The sequence below is a fragment of the Mus musculus genome, chromosome X (genome assembly GCF_000001635.26).
Source record: "Mus musculus strain C57BL/6J chromosome X, GRCm38.p6 C57BL/6J".
In the NCBI taxonomy this organism is placed as follows: Eukaryota; Metazoa; Chordata; class Mammalia; order Rodentia; family Muridae; genus Mus; species Mus musculus.
The window spans coordinates 74,429,281-74,448,048 of NC_000086.7; the positions used below are offsets into that span (position 1 = coordinate 74,429,281).

Genomic DNA, 18,768 nt, shown 5'->3' on the forward strand with positions numbered 1-18,768 from the left:
CTTTTTCCTTGGTGGGGGCCCAGCGGCAGAGAGCCCAGTAGCAGGACCAGACTGAAACTTGGGTGTTTTAGTGCGGATGCGGTGCCTTGAAAATGGGGTAGGGGCGAGTGTGGGCGTGGTGACGCACTACTTTAATCCTAGCAGACGGGAAAAAAGAGGCAGGTAGATCTCTGAGTTCGAGACCCTGGTCTTATGGGACCCTGTCTCAAAAAAAAAGTGTGTGTATAAGTGTGTGATGTTTATCAGTGAGGAGAGCTCTGGTGTTCTGCTGGCCGACGCAGGCTGGCGATCTAAGACTTTTCTTTGGAACAGAGTATGGCACTTTGGGGTTTTGATTCACTGGTTAATCTCCAAGCCTTTGAGTCTGTGTTTTACTTCCGGATCCCGCACTTACGACACCGGAAGCCGGAAGTGGAGTTTTCCACTGCAGAGAAGGGAAGGGTGACCGCCTGACTAGGACTTTCTAGGAGCTCCGGTTCTGTCGGAGCGGTCGGATCCCTCTGCTCCTGCCCTCTTCACTTCTGGCCGACTCTGCTGACAGGTGTGGTCCTCTTCTCCAAAGACAGGGCTCCATCGGTGGCTGTTTCGTAGCTTCCGAGACTCCAGAGGTCCACACCCTTCCCCCCACCTTAGGCCCAGTTTGTTCTGCCGCAAGCTTCTAATTATTCGCTACCCAGATTATTTAGGCTAGTCGGATTGAATCTGCCCTTCCCTTCACTGCAGCTGTCGCCTAAGGGCTTGGCCCCTAGTGCTAGAACTCTTTAGGTAGCAGACATTTTCTGTTGATCAAACTGTTTCTGAAACACGTTTTGCACTGTAGGCCAGGTAGACCTCGAACTCAAAGTTCTGCCTCAGCCTTTCGAGTGCTAGAGCAACAGGTGTTCGCCATCAGGCTAGGCTGTTTATCAAACTTGAGTGCATTTGAAGTCTTTAAAAAGTTTTCACGTGTACCTTCACAACTAAAGGTCTTACCTTCTGCACCTCAGTTTACTTTGCAAATGATTCATAGTAATCTGTTTGCCTGTCCTCATAACATTTATCTGACCTGAGAAGGAATGTGTTGTCTTGGCATTTCCTAGGAAAAAGGAAGGACCAGAGAGGGCAAGGGAGAATAGTTGGTGGAGAGGAAGGAAGGGAGTATAGGTGGTATAGGATCTTGTAGGCTGTTGTATGGACTTTGCTTTTTAACACTAGGAGAAATGGAAACTCTGAAAGAGTTCATGGTAGAGAAGAGAAGTAGTTTGAGTTATTTTTGAGGTAATTGGCCCCAGTGGGGCCAATTAACTGCAAAGGGCCATTGAAAAGGCAAAGCATGGTGACCCGTAAAGAGATTATTGCAGTAATGCAGGTGAAAGATGATAGCGCTGTCAGCCTTGAATTACTGAAAAAATTTAAAATGTACAAAAGTAGAAATAATAATATAGTAAATTCCATGTACACATTTCTTAGCTGTGACTATCAGCTCATAGTTAACTTTAATCCACACCCCATTACAATCCTTTACCATGATTATTTTCTTTTCTACAGAAGATGTTATTTTATGTGTATAGGTGCTTTGCTATGCTTTCCTAGTGCCCAAGGGAGTCAGAAGAAGGTTTCAGATCCCCTTGGATTGGAGTTACAGATGTTTGTGAGCCACATCTGCAACAACAAGTGCTCTTAATCCCTGAACCATTATCTCTCTTGCTCCACCCATTGCGATTTTCAATAACAGCTTTCTTGAGACATAATTGGCATGCTACAAAAATTACTATTTGTGTGTGTGCCCCCCACATGCATGCATGATGTATGATTTGTACAGGGAGCACAGGTGCCATGGCTAGAATGTGTAGAGCTCAGAGGACAACATTGAGTCAGCTATCTTCTTTCCACCTTTATATGTTCTCATGTCTCCAGGCTTGCATAGCAAGGGCCTTTATCCACTGAGCTGTCTCCCTTGCCCATACTTCAATATTTTTTTAAACAGTCTCTTCTAGATCCCTTCCCTTTGAGTTTCTAATCCCCTGGAGCTGGAGTTACAAAAGGTTGTGAGTTGCCCAACATGGGTGCTGGGAACTGAACTTGGGCTCTCTGGAAGAGCACTGAGTGCTCCTAATAGCTGAGACATCTCTCCAACTTCTTTTAAGACTTCTAGACATCCAAGTAGTTTTATAAATATCTGGAATTTAGGAATGAGAACTGTTTGGGATATTATCAACATTAAGATTTGGGTTAAAAGCCATGAGACCGGATGGAATTACTGCAGGGGTGAATGCAGTTAAGAAAGAAGTCCCAAAGTTCCTCAACGTGAAGAAGTGGGGACTCAGGAAAAGGGCCTGAGCAGCATCAGCCTTTGAGGGAGTGAGTCACCAGCAGAGAAGGCTTTTCTGGAACCTGAAGGAAGAAAGTAGGTGAAAAAGTGGGGAGGGTCAGTTGTGTGGGCTCAGGCAGATGGACCTATGGGTAGCAACACCTTTAGTATAAATAGCCAATATTCCCCAGTGTTACAGGAGGTCTCCCTTATTGAAAGCCCACTTCTGGAAACTTGCATTGAGATCATTCTCTTCCTGGTTGTCAGTATGAGGCAGGATTTACAAGGTCTCCAGGTTAGTATTGTCCTGCATATTCTCTGGTTTAAAAGCCAGCATAAGCAGATCAGGGGTCATGTGTCTCGGACACCCCAGTTCACACTTTCACACTTCTTAGAGCAAAGAAGTCACAAGAGGTCTCTATCCCCAGTGAACACTTTTCAGGTACAATGTGGTCTCCTGAAGTCTCTTTTATCATGTGTTTGTGTTTTCTTGACTCCTGTAAGAAGTGACCACAGGCCAAGTGGCTTAAAAGAACAGAAAATTGATATCTCACAGGTCTGGAGGCCAGGAGAATAAAACCAGAAGGTGAACAAGGTTATGCTTCATCTGCAAGCTGTACAAGAGTATCCTTCATGTGTCTTATAGTTGTGGGTAGCTCAGTTGTTTCTTGGCCTGTGGTTATATCAATCTAGTTGAGTAATAAGGTACTTGTTACTGGGCTCATGGCCCACCTATATAACTTGCAGTGATCTCAATTTGAGAGCCTTGATTTTTGTGAGACAGGTTCTTACTATGTAGAGCAAGCTGGCCTTGAATTCGCAGAGATTGTGCCTTCTAAGTGCTGGGATTAAAGACATGCACCACTATGCCTGGCTTGAAATCCTTAGTTTAACTACATCTGTAAAGACCATTTTTTCCAAGTAAAAAAAAATCACATTTATAGGTTGAGGGATTAGGACATGGATATATCAATCATTCCACTATACTGGGTGAGGGACCAGGACCCTTTGCTTCAACTTAAAGGTGTGTGGAGGAGGTAGGATTCCCAGTTTACTTCCCCTCTCCTCCACAATTCTCTCTCTTTGCAATGGTAATATTTGCTATGTCTTAGCCCAAACTTCACTTTTGTATCTTGTTCCACCAGACAAAATGTCCATCCTTTTGCTGTGAATGGAAGTCTAGTTGAACGAACTCTGTTCTTTGTCATGCACTCCTACTACCCTTTTCTTCTAGACACTGTCCTGTTGGATGAACAAGCACCCCTGGAAGAACCAGCTGAGTGAGATGGTGCAGCCCAGTGGTGGCCCAGCAGAGGACCAGGACATGCTGGGTGAAGAATCTTCTCTGGGGAAGCCTGCAATGCTACATCTGCCTTCAGAGCAGGGTACTCCTGAGACCCTCCAGCGCTGCCTGGAAGAGAATCAAGAGCTCCGAGGTAAAGATTGATGTGTGAGGGAGGTATGAAGTTAAAAGTCAGGAGGAGCCTGGGATACTTATATAAGGACAAAGCTTATTGTCACCTGCATCTTGTAATTGGCAGGATATGAGGTCATGATGTGCCCAAGAACCATCCAGAGTTTCAAACTTAGCTACCTTGCTTTGTTTTAAGTAGGGTTCTCTGTGAAGAGTCACATGCAGAAGATAATGTGGTTCAAAGCCAGCACCAGGGAAGGGAGAAGGGATGGGGAAGGAGGATAAGCTAAAAAGCCATGGTAGGTAGGGGAAGAGTGGGCTATAGGAAGCAATGAGAATAGGTTTATTCTTTCTTGGGACATAGCAAGCTTTTAGGTGGGAGGGGATATGGTTTTCCTTCAGAGAGAGAGAGGGGTTTTTTCTAAGATGAAATGTGTCCTATTCTTGGAAGGGTATGGCCAGCTCTGGTGAGAGGAGATCTTTGAGTATGTCTTCTGCACTGGCACTGCCTTCTTTCTCATGCCACCCTCATTTGTAAGGTGGATGTTTACTGTTCTTCAATATGCAGCCGAAGAGAATGAAACTCAGAACTACTAGCTTGTTCTGTCTGCACCTTCTGGGCAAAAAGAAAGTTGATTTTGGTGTATTCCTTTAAGTGAAGAATCTCTGTTTAGTAACGCATTCTAGACACTTGGGGGCATATCATCAGTGGAACTGGCTAGGAATTGGTTTGACTTCTTAGAGAAAGGCCACTTAGTATTATAGGAGTGCCTGGCTGTTAGGACTCCTATCTCCTTTGCTGTCTTCCCTGTCCCTAGACGCTATCCGGCAGAGCAATCAGATGCTGAGGGAACGCTGTGAGGAGCTGCTGCATTTCCAGGTCAGCCAGCGGGAGGAGAAGGAGTTCCTTATGTGCAAATTCCAGGAAGCCCGGAAGCTGGTGGAGAGACTGAGCTTGGAGAAGCTTGATCTTCGGAGTCAGAGGGAACAGGCCTTAAAGGAGTTGGAGCAACTGAAGAAATGCCAACAGGTAGCTAGCTAGTGGACGGGCAGGCCCTTCTGCCCCACCTGTGTTTGAAGACCATAGCAGCACTCATATTCCTGTAGGAAGTATGTTGTTGGAGTTTCCTCAGGACCTTTTCAGGCTTGATTGCTGGGAGCACTCTTAGAACCAAGAGAAGCCATCACACTAACTGTTAGTTTATTACAGTAAAAGGCTCTACATCAGAATCTTCCAAGGTACAAGGCATATATGGTAGGAGCCAGGAGAGGCCAGATGTGAGCGTCTCAGGGAGCAGTGCTTTTGCTGTGAACGGTGGTGCACTGTATATAGAGCATTGTCAACCAGGAAGCAGTCCTGAGCTCTGGGAGCCAGGCTTTGTCCTGGGCTCAGGCTTTGTCCTGGGCTCACTTTTGAAGGCATGGAGTGCTTGGGTACCTGAGCTAGCTTGCTCAGGTTCTAGCCACCCTGAGGTCTAGCAGGTGCTATACCATGTAGTCCAAGGCCCTCACATACCCTGGCATCAGCCCAGACAGCCTGGTTGAGTCCTAGGCCCCTGAAAAAACAAGGCAGTCACATCAGGTAGGATTTCCCAGGGGGCTCAGAGATGATCCTTAGGAGCCTTTGGAGGAATTATGAGACCCTAGGCCTGTGAATTGGCCCTGTATTACACAAGCACCAAAGGATGGTATGCCTAGTGTGGAATGAAAGGGTATTACAGGGCCTTTTTGGGCTGGCTGGTTTCAGGACCCTGGTGACAATAGTTGAGCAGGGATTGTACCATCTGAGAGGACCAGTCTGGGGGAAAGGGTAGAGAAGACCTGCCATAATCAAGTTTTATATTGTGGGACTAAGTTCATAATGATGCAGAGAGTGCCTTGTCAAAGCATTTCATTCTTATCTGGGGAGACAGCAGCAAGGTACCACACAGCAGGGGCTTAGATAACAGAGGATTGTCTCTAGTTGAGATCAGAGGTCTAAGATAAAGGTATGGGCAGGCAGGTTCTTCAGAGAGCTCTTTCAGGTACTTCTCCAAGTATATTGTTAGTGTTGGCAAGCCTTGGTGCTCCCTAACTCTCTTGTCACATGGCCTTTTCTCTTCAGAAAGTTTTGTTATATTTTATTTTGGGTAGTGTGTGTGTCTGTGCTTGCACTCACACATGTGGATGTGTGTATTGCCATGGGGTTCACATGTAGGTGACAGGACAACTTGCAGGAGTCGGTTCTCTCCTTCTACCATGTGAGTCCCAGGCACTGAACACAGGATGTTAGCCTTTATGGCAGGCACCTTTCCCACGTGGACCTGCTAAATTGTCTCACAGTCCTTTCTTTTTATTTTTTTATTTTATTTTTAGGCATTTTTATTAGATATTTTCTTCATTTACATTTCAAATGCTATCCCCAGAGCCCCCTATACCCTCCCCCTGCCTTGCTCCCCAACCCACCCACTAGTCCTTTCTTTTTATAAGGATAACGATGTGATGTGAAACATAAAGGTAGACAGTTATTAGAGCTACGAGAATAGAATTTGTTCAGTAACTGATGACAATGAGAGAGAAAGAGCTAACTGAGCTCTGGTGATTTGCAGAGGTGATTGTGTATTTTACCTTTTTCTTTTTTTTTTCAAGACAGGGTTTCTCTGTGTAGCTCTGGCTGTCCTGGAACTCACTCTGTAGACCAGGCTGGCCTCAAACTCAGAAATCTGCCTGCCTCTGCCTCCCAAGTGCTGGGATTAAAGGCGTGCACCACCACTGCCTGGCTTACCTTTTTTTAAGATTTATTTTTACCTATGTGTTTGGGTGTCTGTGTCTGTGTATAAGTGTCCTTGAAGGCCAGAAGAGAGTCTCAGATCTTCTCAAACTGGAATTCCTGGTAACTATAGACAGTTGTGGTGGAAGGAACTAAACTCTCTGGTCTTCTAAAGAGTAGCAAGTACTCTTAACTACTGAGCAATGTCTCTACGCAATGACTGGGAATTTCAAAATGAGAATAGGGGCCAGAGTGTGGCTCAGTAATAAAGTGTATGCTTTGCTTGTGTGAGGCCTAGAGTTTAGTTTCCAGGACTTCAAAAAATAAGATAAAGACAGAGGTACAGATAGAAGGAAATGAAAGATTTGGATAGGGGAAGGAGCTCAAGTGAATGCCAAAGGGTATTAGTGTCAATATGATAAGACCAGTGTGTTTACAAGCTTATACAAATCAAATGTAGGTTTTTGTACTTGAAGACCGGGAGTCTGGGTTCTTTCTGATAATTCCATTTAAGAGAAGTAGCACTCAGGTTTTTGAGACAGGGTTAGGGTCAAAGGAAATACATGGGCTTTGAGGTGATAGAGAAAGGAATCATGGCAAAGGTTAGGCCTATGTCAAGTGTCAGTTTCTTTAACAGCTCTGAGCATTTGCAAGTAGGAACTAGGAAGGGGCTTGGTACATTACACAAATGTGATCTTAAGCTGTTAGAAGGCATGCTAGAGCTAGAGAGATGACTCAGAGGTTCAGAGCACTGACTGTTCTTCTAGAGGTCCTGAGTTCAATTCCCAGCAACGACATGGTGGCTCACAACCATCTGTAATGGGATCCGATGCCCTCTTCTGGTATGTTTGAGGAGAGCTGCATATACATAAAATAAATAAATCTTTAAAAAGAAGGCATGCTAAAGTTTGGTTAACCTTAAAGTTTGTCTGAGCTGAGCATGGTTTGTACTCAGGACAGCTTGTGATAGTTGGTTTCTTTTCTTCCATCATATGGGTTTTGAAACTCAAACTCTGGTCATCAGCCTTGGTGGTGAGTACCTTTTATCTGATGAGCCTTCTTGATGGTTCAGCTCTCAGTATTTAAAAAATTCCAGTCTCCTCTCTTATTCTGAAACTTCTCACCTGTTGTATAATGTGGACTAGGTGTTAATTTTTGTTGCTGTCTTTGAGTCTAGCCTCCTTTTACAGAGTCTCAAAAGAGACTGAGAAAGGTTCACTACCACTTGAGAGTCAAGGTTGGTGACTGGAGGAAGGCAAATAGCCATTGGGCTAATGAGGCTTCAAAGTACCAAGGTTTATAGGTCTTGAGAGGCAGGAGAAGCCCTCCATATATCAGCTGCTTGAAGGCTGCCTTAGGTCTTAGAAGTGCCAAAAGTGGGAAGCTTGGGAGAAAGCAGTACTGATAGGGAATGACCTTTTTTCTTGTAGCAGATGGCTGAGGACAAGGCCTCTGTGAAAGCTCAGGTGACATCATTGCTCGGAGAACTCCAGGAGAGCCAGAGCCGTTTGGAGGCTGCCACCAAGGATCGGCAAGCTTTAGAGGGAAGGTGAGTGGGGAGGGGAAGCTAACCCAGGAGGCCCCTTCCAGGGTTTTTAATGAGACAAATGTAGGAGTTCTAGGAATTCCTCTCTCTGAAAGGAAGGACCGAGTCTTTTTAGATTCCCCAGAGCCCTCAGGGCTTCCTTGTGAGAAGCCTGGTCTGGTATTCAGGGATTTAGTTCTAGCTGTTGCTGGAAAGACTCTGAGTCTGTACTGGGTGCTTAGTTAGGGCTTCCGTTGCTGTGGAAAGATAGCACGACAATGACAACTTTTATAAGGAAAACATTCTATCTGGCTTACATTCAGAGGTTTAGTCCATTATTGTCATGGTAGCAAGCATGATGGTAAGCAGACAGACATGATGCTGGACAGGTGTCTGAAAGTTCTTCATCGGGATTGGCAGGCAGCAGGAAGAGAGAGTAAACCAGTGAGCCTAGCTTGAGCATCTGAAACCTCAAAGTCCATCCCCAGTGATCCGCTTCTTTTAACAAGGCCACACCTACTCTTAACAAGGCCACTTATCCTAATCCTTTTAAATAATTCCACTCTCTAGAATCCTACGGGGGCCATTTTCACTCAAAACATCATACTGGGATCTAGCTTATTCTTTAGGAAGCACTGCAGGGCCCCTGAGACCACACTCAAGAGCTCACTATCCAGACTGATATGCAGTGGGATTCTACCAAGGCAGAAAGTCCTAGGTGAACAAGACTGGATACATTCCACAGCAACCCTGTGAATAGCACAGAGCCCTCATGAACTACTTCTCATTAAAGACTATGGATTCCATGTTTCTGTTGGGAGTTGTTCACGTTGGTATCCTCTGCCAGGCATGTACCAGTATTTCTGAATTCTGGCAGAAAAGTGAGTTTGACTGACTTTGTCAACTAATGGTCTTGGGACTGTCACTCACTCTCTTTTGCCAAGGGGGTTAGGTTGCCACATGAGATCATTTAGTTACAGGCATGGGTACTGTTGTGCCTCTCATACTGCCTTGCTGCTGTCCTCCATATAGTTAGTGAAGCTAACAGGCCTTCTCAGTGCAATAGGTAGTTATTGTGTTTGTGGAGTAGTGGGTTGGGGCTCCTGTCCTGTGGGAGGGAGGAGAGTTTGACTTGGGCTCAGAGAGCACTGGTGGTGGGTTGGTGGGGGGAGGGCAGTGTGAGAAAAAGCCAAAGGGGAGCAGGCCCAGTAGTCCAGATCTGCCTTGTCAAAGTTGGGATGATCTGCTGTCAGTGGCTTCCTCAAAGACACATGGAAATGTCCATCATTGTCTTTGTAATGAGCACACAGGGAGGTACCAGGGTGTTGAGGCTAACACCGGAACTAGAGTTTAAGGGAAACTGTGGGGTACTGTAGGCCAGGATCAGAAGATATGGGTGATAGAGGTAAGACACCATGAGCTTTTACAGTGAGGGTATAGAGGCAGAGATGAATTCTCTGCTGAGACTATTGATGCTATATCTTGTCCCATGGGGCTGTACAACCTAGGTATGGAACCTGAGCCTCTAGTGAGGGTGCCTGGGACTAGAGCTAAACTGTGAGTTGCACAGTAGTTCCTGCCTATCCTTGAGTCCAGTGCTAATGAGCTCACAGCCTTCTCAGGGTGTTCTTTTTTTGTTGCATGTCAGGATTCGAGCAGTTAGTGAGCAGGTCAGACAGCTGGAGAGTGAGCGGGAGGTGCTACAGCAGCAGCACAGCGTCCAGGTGGACCAGCTGCGTATGCAGAACCAGAGCGTGGAGGCTGCCTTGCGAATGGAGCGGCAGGCTGCTTCAGAGGAGAAGTAAGTGCCTGGGAGGGTTGGTACCAAGAGATCTCAGAGTGTGGAGGCTGCCTTGCGAATGGAGCGACAGGCTGCTTCAGAGAAGTAAGTGCCTGGGAGGCTTGGTACCAAGAGATCTCACAGCACCCGTGGTGCTTTCTGCCTTTTAGGGAGCCCTGATAGGGACTGATTGTGTATAAAAGGGCTGATTTTTCTCCTTTTGCCTTGCTAATGACAGAGTCAACTATTATATGTAAACAGGAATATTTTCTACCCATATTCATGTTCACTACATGTCCTACATAGGTTCTTTTCATCACAGTTAAAATATACTCTTGGTGTAAGGAAAGCAAAGAGCCATGGTGCCTTCAAGCTGGTCCTAAACACTCCTTATCTGGGCTCACAATGCCTGTACAGGCTCTCAACCTGCTATTGGTATCTGGTTCAGCATCCTTTTGAGTTTTCTTTAATTTAGAACAGTCTCCCTGCCTCTACATTTATTTTCTTTTTGGTGCTAGAGATGGAGGGTAGGGCCTCAAACACACTAGGCAACAGTTCTATTCCTGAGTTGTACCCTAGCCCTTGTTAGAAACATTCCAAGATGTTGGCTTTAAGGAAAACATGAACTATGTAGCAGCCAAATTATTTGCAGTGAATCCTTGCAGTCAACAAAGCTTGCCTTAGAGCTGATAGCCTCAGGAGCCCAGATGTAATCCAGGAAGCCCAAATTTCAGGTCTCTTATGGGACAAGAAGGAAGAAGGTAAAGTTGTCTTAGGCAAGTTGTGGCTCTACTGGGACAAAGCAGTTTCTCCAGTGACAGCTCCTTTTTGCACAGGCGGAAGCTGGCTCAGTTGCAGGCAGCCTATCACCAGCTCTTCCAAGACTACGACAGCCACATTAAGAGCAGCAAGGTGAGTGCAAAACATAAGCTAGGAAGTATGTCTTCCCTGGGTTGTTCAGGGAGAGGTTTTTCCTTCTTCCCCAGTGTACCTGAGGGGGAGCAGTGTGACCTTTGAGAAATAGCATATCTGACTTTTGGAAGGGACTCTCAAGTTACCTGACACCTTCAGTGGGGCTGTAACTATGACAGTTTTTGGATGACCACAAAGAAATGGGACATAGCCACAGGACATCTCTAGGGTATCTGGGTCTAGGAACTTCACATATGGTCTGTGGCAGAGATGTTGTTCTGCATGGCCATTCCTTCATGCTCAGAGTTGGGAAGTCTACAACATTTCTTTTTTTTCTAAAAACATTTTTATATTTATTTATATATATGTAAAAAGTTTTTGCCTACATATATGTATGTGTACTATGTGTGTGCTTGATACACTGGAAGATAGAAAAGAGTGATGGATCTGCTGGAACTGGAGTTATGAATGGTTGTGAGCTGCCTGTGACTGAATTTGGGTCCTCTCCAAGAACAAGTGTTCTTAACTGCTGAGCCATCCTTCCAGCTTCTCTTTACCTCCCCCAGAAACAGTTCTGAGGTGACTCTGATCTCTCTTTGAGTTTATCCTCATTAGGTCTAGTGATTACTTTGTATGTGTGTCTACTCACAAACATATGTGGAAGTCAGAGGACATCATTGGTGTTACTCCTTAGGAGCTATACATGACCAGCTCTTTTTCTTTCATAGATTCTGAGGCTTGAATTCAGGTCCTCACAAGTGCTTTACTGACTGAACTACCTCCCTAGCCTATTCTTTTTCAGTAGAGCCCAGGCCAGCCTTGAACCCTTAGGTGGCTGAGACTAGCCTTGAACTCCTGATCCTTTTGCCTCCATCTTCCATGTGCTGAGATTACAGGTGTTGTGCTACCATGACCAGCATTCTAGTGGTCACATTTTTCTCACAATAAAGTTTATTAGCTGTTCTCTTTCTCATAAATAGAATCGATTTTCAATAATTTTTTACAACCTATTACTCATATAAAGAAACTCTAACAAGGTTGCCAAAAGCCCACATATTGGTGGTGTTGGGCATGGTAGTGTATATCTTTAATCCTAGCACTCTGGAGTCAGAGGCAGGCCAATCTTGGTGAGTTCATCCTAGTCTACAGAGTGAGTTCTAGGATAGCCAGCTTTACATAGTCTCAAAGACAAAACCCAAAACCCCCCAGACCAAACCAAACCAACAACAAAAAACCAACCCCCCAAAACAAAAATACTCCACTATCGAATAAACAACTCCAGAGAGTAATGGGAAGCCAACTGATATTAACAGACTAGACGAAATGATTTCTAAAGGCATTTCTGCCTCTCACTAAAATTTTAAAAAATTGTTTACAATAAAGAACTCTAGAACAGTGCAGTTACTCAAGATGAAGTATCCAAAGATGGATTCACAAAAATGGGAATTTATCTGTTTTTCAATTAATAAAATAAATAGAACTAGAAGAAATGGCAGAGAAGCAAAATCAAATCCCATGATATGTGTGTTTGTATATGTATGTGTATAAAACTGCAAGAAGTAATTCTCAAAGTTGCAGAGTTTAAACAAAATATATTTATTTATTTTTTGGGGTGGGGGTTGGGCTTTTTGAGACAGAATTTCTCTGTGTAGTCCTGGCTGTCCTGGAACTCACTCTGTAGACCAGGTTGGCCTTGAACTCAGAAATCTGCCTGCCTCTGCCTCCCAAGTGCTAGGATTAAAGGTGTGTGCCACCACTGCCTGGCTAAAATTTTTTTTTAATTTTTTTATTAGGTATTTTCTTCATTTACATTTTCAATGCTATCCCAAAAGTCCCCCTATACCTTCCCCCCTGGCTAAAATTTTATATTTTATGTATTTATTTTATTATAGCGAAATAGGCAGTTAATTTGGGGTAAGATAGTCATTAAAATTTGATCTCTCCCTAAATGTACATTTAAAATTTTAGGCTAAGAACTGGATGTTTCCATGCAATAGTGATTACTACATTTCCATATAAACATCATCTGCAGTTACGACTATGAATTTTTTTCCTTCTGTGTAAAGATGAGCTGCTCTAGCACCTAAATATGGCCTTAATTTAGAAAGTGTATGAACAACTTTTGAAAGACTATAGTGTGGTACAAATAGATTAAAAATACTTGAACACTATTATTTCTAGCAAATACATTAAGGGAGGGCTCAAACAATCAAAACATGAAGACCTCTATGCACATAAAAATCCCTCATGAAATGAGTTAACTCATATTAATTTAAAAATAAAACCTATGTTTTCTTATTTGTCTAAAATTTAAATAATAATGGAAGTCAATTAAAAAAAAAACACTTGAAAGCTAACACAGATTATGCAGTTACTCAAAGTTAGTGGTTACATTTTAAGGAGGACATTGTCAAGCATAATGCACCCATAGGTGCATGATACTAGATCACATGACAAAGAATTGGTTATAAAATGCTGCTTAAGGAACAGGAAAGATTTTTCAGTGACTAAGACCACTTGCTATTTTTTTCCCCCCAGAGGACCTCATTTTTTTTTTGTTGTTGTTTTTTTTGTTTTTTGAGACAGGGTTTCTCTGTGTAGCCCTGGCTGTCCTGGAACTCACTGTATAGACCAGGTTGGCCTTGAACTCAGAGATCCGCCTGCCTCTGCCTCCCAAGTGCTGGGATTAAAGGCACGCGCCACCACCCGGCTAGGACCTAAGTTTTGTTTTCAGTACTCACATTGGGTGGCTAACAGCTACCTGCAACTCCAGCTTTGGCAGATATGACAGTATCTCTGACTTCTGTGGGTACCCACACACATATGGTGTACATGTGTATACACACACACACACACACACATACGTATGTAAATTAAGAAAATCTTTTAAAAAATGGCTGTTTAATCTTTTGGAAGGAATTCTTGGCTGAGAGCATGTGTGCATGTGTATAAGATGTGTTTGACCAAGTGGCAGAGTCGAAGGACACATAGAATGCAGCTTTGCCTCCAGTCTATGGAGAGGCAGTGCATAGTACTGGCTTGCCTCAGGAGGGATGGTGGCTCTTGTCCTTGAAGAGTCAAGTGGATGGCTGGCTAGCTAGGAATTCTCTGAAGGGAATGATGCAGAGTACGAGGCAGTACCTTATATATCCTCAGAGTTCCTATCAGTCCTAAGATCTTTGTGCATCCTAAGGGCCTTAGCATTTCTTCTGTACTGTAGGGCTACCACAGGATGCAGTATTCTCCCTGCACACATGGTCATTGGCTCCAAAATCCAAAGGACTGACTTTGTTCCAGCTTTTCCTACTTAGTCTCAAACAATGGCCAGCCAGGGAGGTAGCTTGGCCCCACTGTGGGCCAAAAGACTCTGACAGCACCCTTTGTCCTTCTCTAGGGCATGCAGCTGGAAGATCTGAGGCAACAGCTCCAGCAAGCTGAGGAGGCCCTGGTAGCCAAACAGGAATTGATTGATAAGCTGAAAGAGGAGGCTGAGCAGCACAAGATTGTGATGGAGACTGTGCCAGTCTTGAAGGCCCAGGTGAGGGCTCTGTTCCAGCCTGCCTACCACATGAATGACCTGCCCATCCAGGCAGTGGGGTTCTGTGTACCTTTTTACAGCATTTTGTAGTGGCTTCTCTATTCTTGAGCCCTTTGCATTCTTCCTTGACTTCTTGGTGCTCTTGGGATCATAGGCTTTCATATCTGTTTCTGATGTACTATTATAGGGTCCTAGGCCAGGGCTCTGTTCCTTTGGGCATGGCATAGAATGCTTGATGGGAAGCTGATGGATGGTGGGTGTTCACCTCTGTTCTATTTGCCAGGCGGATATCTACAAGGCTGACTTCCAAGCTGAGAGGCATGCCCGGGAGAAGCTGGTGGAGAAGAAGGAGTATTTGCAGGAGCAGCTGGAGCAGCTGCAGCGCGAGTTCAACAAGCTGAAAGTTGGCTGCCATGAGTCAGCCAGGTGGGCCTGTAAGAGTGCAGCCAGGAGCACAGCCATAGACAGAGAAGGTGTATACTAGGCAGCAACCAGTAGTAACTTCAGGAGATTGATGGCTCTTAGCATTGGTGTTAAGTTCTCTGTGCCTCCTACTGCTCCCTTGTGTTTGGCCTTCCAACAAAGACCTTTCCCATTGGTCCAGCTAGAAACTGAACAGAAATGCATGTATTGAGATGTATCTAAGGCCGGAGGTTTCATAGCTTTCATAGTGTTTTTTTTTTTTTCCATTTTTTATTAGGTATTTCGCTCATTTACATTTGCAATGCTATACCAAAAGTCCCCCATAGCCACCCACCCCCTCTCCCCTACCCACCCACTCCCCTTTTATGGCCCTGGCGTTCCCCTGTACTGGGGCATATAAAGTTTGCGTGTCCAATGGGCCTCTCTTTCGAGTGATGGCCGACTAGGCCATCTTTTGATGCATATGCAGCTAGAGTCAAGAGCTCCGGGGTACTGGTTAGTTCATAATGTTGTTCCACCTATAGGGTTGCAGATCCCTTTAGCTTCTTTGGTACTTTCTCTAGCTCCTTCATTGGGGGCCATGTGATCCATCCAATAGCCGACTGTGAGCATCCACTTCTATGTTTGCTAGGCCCAGGCATACTCTGACAAGAGACAGCTATATCAGGGTCCTTTCAGCATAATCTTGCTAGTGTATGCAATGGTGTCAGCATTTGGAAGCTGATTATGGGATGGATCCCTGGATATGCTAGTGTCTACATGGTCCATCCTTTTATCTCAGCTCCAAACTTTGTCTCTGTAACTCCTTCCAAGGGTGTTTTGTTCCCACTTCTAAGGAGGGGCATAGTGTTCACACTTCAGTCTTCATTTTTCTTGAGTTTCATGTGTTTAGGAAATTGTATCTTATATCTTGGGTATCTTAGGTTTTGGGCTAATATCCACTTATCAGTGAGTACATATTGTGTGAGTTCCTTTGTGAATGTGTTACCTCACTCAGGATGATGCCCTCCAGGTCCATCCATTTGGCTAGGAATTTCATAAATTCATTCTTTTTAATAGCTGAGTAGTACTCCATTGTGTAGATGTACCACATTTTCTGTATCCATTCCTCTGTTGAGGGGCATCTGGGTTCCTTCCAGCTTCTGGCTATTATAAATAAGGCTGCTATGAACATAGTGGAGCATGTGTCCTTCTTACCAGTTGGGGCATCTTCTGGATATATGCCCAGGAGAGGTATTGCTGGATCCTCCGGTAGTACTATATCCAGTTTTCTGAGGAACCGCCAGACTGATTTCCAGAGTGGTTGTACAAGCCTGCAATCCCACCAACAATGGAGGAGTGTTCCTCTTTCTCCACATCCACGCCAGCATCTGCTGTCACCTGAATTTTTGATCTTAGCCATTCTGACTGGTGTGAGGTGGAATCTCAGGTTTGTTTTGATTTGCATTTCCCTGATGATTAAGGATGTTGAGCATTTTTTCAGGTGCTTCTCTGCCATTTGGTATTCCTCAGGTGAGAATTCTTTGTTCAGTTCTGAGCCCCATTTTTTAATGGGGTTATTTGATTTTCTGAAGTCCACCTTCTTGAGTTCTTTATATATGTTGGATATTAGTCCCCTATCTGATTTAGGATAGGTAAAGATCCTTTCCCAATCTGTTGGTGGTCTTTTTGTCTTATTGACGGTGTCTTTTGCCTTGCAGAAACTTTGGAGTTTCATTAGGTCCCATTTGTCAATTCTCGATCTTACAGAGCAAGCCATTGCTGTTCTGTTCAGGAATTTTTCCCCTGTACCCATATCTTCAAGGCTTTTCCCCACTTTCTCCTCTATAAGTTTCAGTGTCTCTGGTTTTATGTGAAGTTCCTTGATCCACTTAGATTTGACCTTAGTACAAGGAGATAAGTATGGATCGATTCGCATTCTTCTACATGATAACAACCAGTTGTGCCAGCACCAATTGTTGAAAATGCTGTCTTTCTTCCACTGGATGGTTTTAGCTCCCTTGTCGAAGATCAAGTGACCATAGGTGTGTGGGTTCATTTCTGGGTCTTCAATTCTATTCCATTGGTCTACTTGTCTGTCTCTATACCAGTACCATGCAGTTTTTATCACAATTGCCCTGTAGTAAAGCTTTAGGTCAGGCATGGTGATTCCACCAGAGGTTCTTTTATCCTTGAGAAGAGTTTTTGCTATCCTAGGTTTTTTGTTATTCCAGATGAATTTGCAAATTGCTCCTTCTAATTCGTTGAAGAATTGAGTTGGAATTTTGATGGGGATTGCATTGAATCTGTAGATTGCTCATAGTGTTTTAGTTTGGTTTCTGTTGCTGTGATAGAGACCATGACTTATAGCAACTGGGGAGGAAAGGGATTATTTTAGCTTATAATTTATAATCCATGACAGAGGCAGAGCAGGCACCTGGAGGCAGAACGTGAAGTATAGTCAAAAGGGGAATGCTGCTTTCTGGCTTGTCCAGCTTGCTTGCTTGCTTATACAACCTAGGCCCACCTGCCCAGGGGTGGCACCACCTACCATAGGTTGGGCCATCCCACAGCAATTATTAATTGAAGATATGCCTTACAAACTTGCCACAGCTTCTGCTCTCCATGGTGGTTGTCCCATGTTACTGGCATCCAATATGCTAGGGTTTCCACTGCAGCTGAGGGTGCACCTTCTCCTGACCTCTGAAATAGTGCCAAGCCCTTTCTTTAGCTGCTTTCCATGATGCCTTCATATTACTTGGTCCCCTCTCCTGTGTGCTGATCCTGAGGAGATACTCTCTAGATTTTAAAAGATTTCACCTCAGTGATACTGTTTTCTTCTTAATCACAGCTAATTTCTCAGCTTCAGTTAACCAGCATTAGTTGTCCTCCCTCGTAAAGCAAAGGTTTTACTTGAGTTCTGCTGATCTCTTGTTCATCGCACCTGATTCTTCAGCCTCAGCTGACTTCAACTGCAGATTCTTAATTCAAAATACCACACAAATGACGCTGATAGAATCTTTGCTTCCCTCTGAAACTTCATTTGCTTTGGTGTCAGCATTCTTATCTTCCTTGGCTCCCACAGAGCAGCCCGTTAAGCTCTAACCACTTGATGGATAGGAACTTGAGATAGGAACTGAAGTCAAAACCTTGGAAGAACGACTTTTTGGCTTGCTTGCTTTTGCAACCTAAGTGATTGCTTGAGGTGTGGCACTGTCTCTAGGGAACTAGGTCTTCTCTTATCAATGAAGAAAATGCCCCAAAGGCTTGCCTATAGGCCAGTCTAATATACTCAGTTGAGTAAATATCAGATGACTTTGATCAGATGAATCCAGCTTTTGTCAAAATGACAAACAACAACAACAAAAACCTAACCAGTGCAAATGTATCTATCTAAAAACTCAAAATATGACTTTATTTGGTTTAGTATCTTTATATATGTAACTAGTTAATATAAGGTCACATTAGGTTAATTAGTTGACTGTGGTACTTACAGAAGCACCAAATTAAGATAATAGAAGGCTGCCACAAGAAGGCTAAGGCAGACTCTGAGATTCAGCTACAAGCCAAGAAATGCCAAACACTTTGTAAACCACTGGCAGCTAGGGGGTGGGCATGGTAATTCTGCCCAGTCCTCTGACACGTTTATTTGGGGCACTTAGTCATCTGTATCATGCACGTTTTTGTTATTCTAAGTTACTAAGTATGTGGTAGTTTGTAACAAGGTTCTGAGGAAACTAATATAGGGGAACCCAAGGAATAATTCCTAATAAGTACAAAGTTTCCTTTGGGGGATGATAAAATATTCTAAAATTAGGCTGATGATTGGATATGCTGAATAGAGTAAAACCCTCTAACAATACGGTTTAAATTGGGGACTTATATAGTACATGAATTATATCTAAATGAATGTATTTATTCATAAAAAACCCTATAAGCATTGATTGAATGCTTTCTGTTTTCAAAAGGATTGAGGATATGAGGAAGCGGCATGTAGAGACTCCCCAGCCTCCTTTACTCCCTGCTCCAGGTAAGTGAACAAGTGGTAGATGATGGGAGGAGATGCTTAGGGAGGGGAAACATGTGTTGGTTTCTCTGCTGCTCTGCTTTGGGGAGTTCTTGCTGACCTCTCCTGTCAGTAGCCCACATCACTCTGAG

The 18,768-nt window shown here is 44.0% G+C and overlaps 1 protein-coding gene across 15 annotated transcripts in view; it reads left to right on the forward strand.

The window, feature by feature from the left end:
• The window catches only part of Ikbkg (inhibitor of kappaB kinase gamma), a 63,560-nt gene that overhangs the window by 36,048 nt on the left and 8,744 nt on the right, over positions 1–18,768 (forward strand). For 8 of the 15 annotated variants that reach the window (XM_006527852.3, NM_001161423.1, XM_006527848.4 and 5 more), the window contains 8 exons: positions 3,525–3,726; positions 4,523–4,734; positions 7,884–8,002; positions 9,627–9,779; positions 10,595–10,670; positions 14,065–14,208; positions 14,492–14,634; positions 18,579–18,640. In XM_006527852.3, coding sequence (XP_006527915.1) covers positions 3,540–3,726; positions 4,523–4,734; positions 7,884–8,002; positions 9,627–9,779; positions 10,595–10,670; positions 14,065–14,208; positions 14,492–14,634; positions 18,579–18,640 — 1,096 coding nt within the window. In that variant the 5' untranslated portion in view covers positions 3,525–3,539. Of the gene's footprint in view, positions 1–34; positions 98–187; positions 2,387–3,524; positions 3,727–4,522; positions 4,735–7,883; positions 8,003–9,626; positions 9,780–10,594; positions 10,671–14,064; positions 14,209–14,491; positions 14,635–18,578; positions 18,641–18,768 lie in introns of those variants that run through there. The other 7 variants (NM_001161424.1, XM_006527853.4, NM_001161421.1 and 4 more) reach the window with 5 other exon arrangements.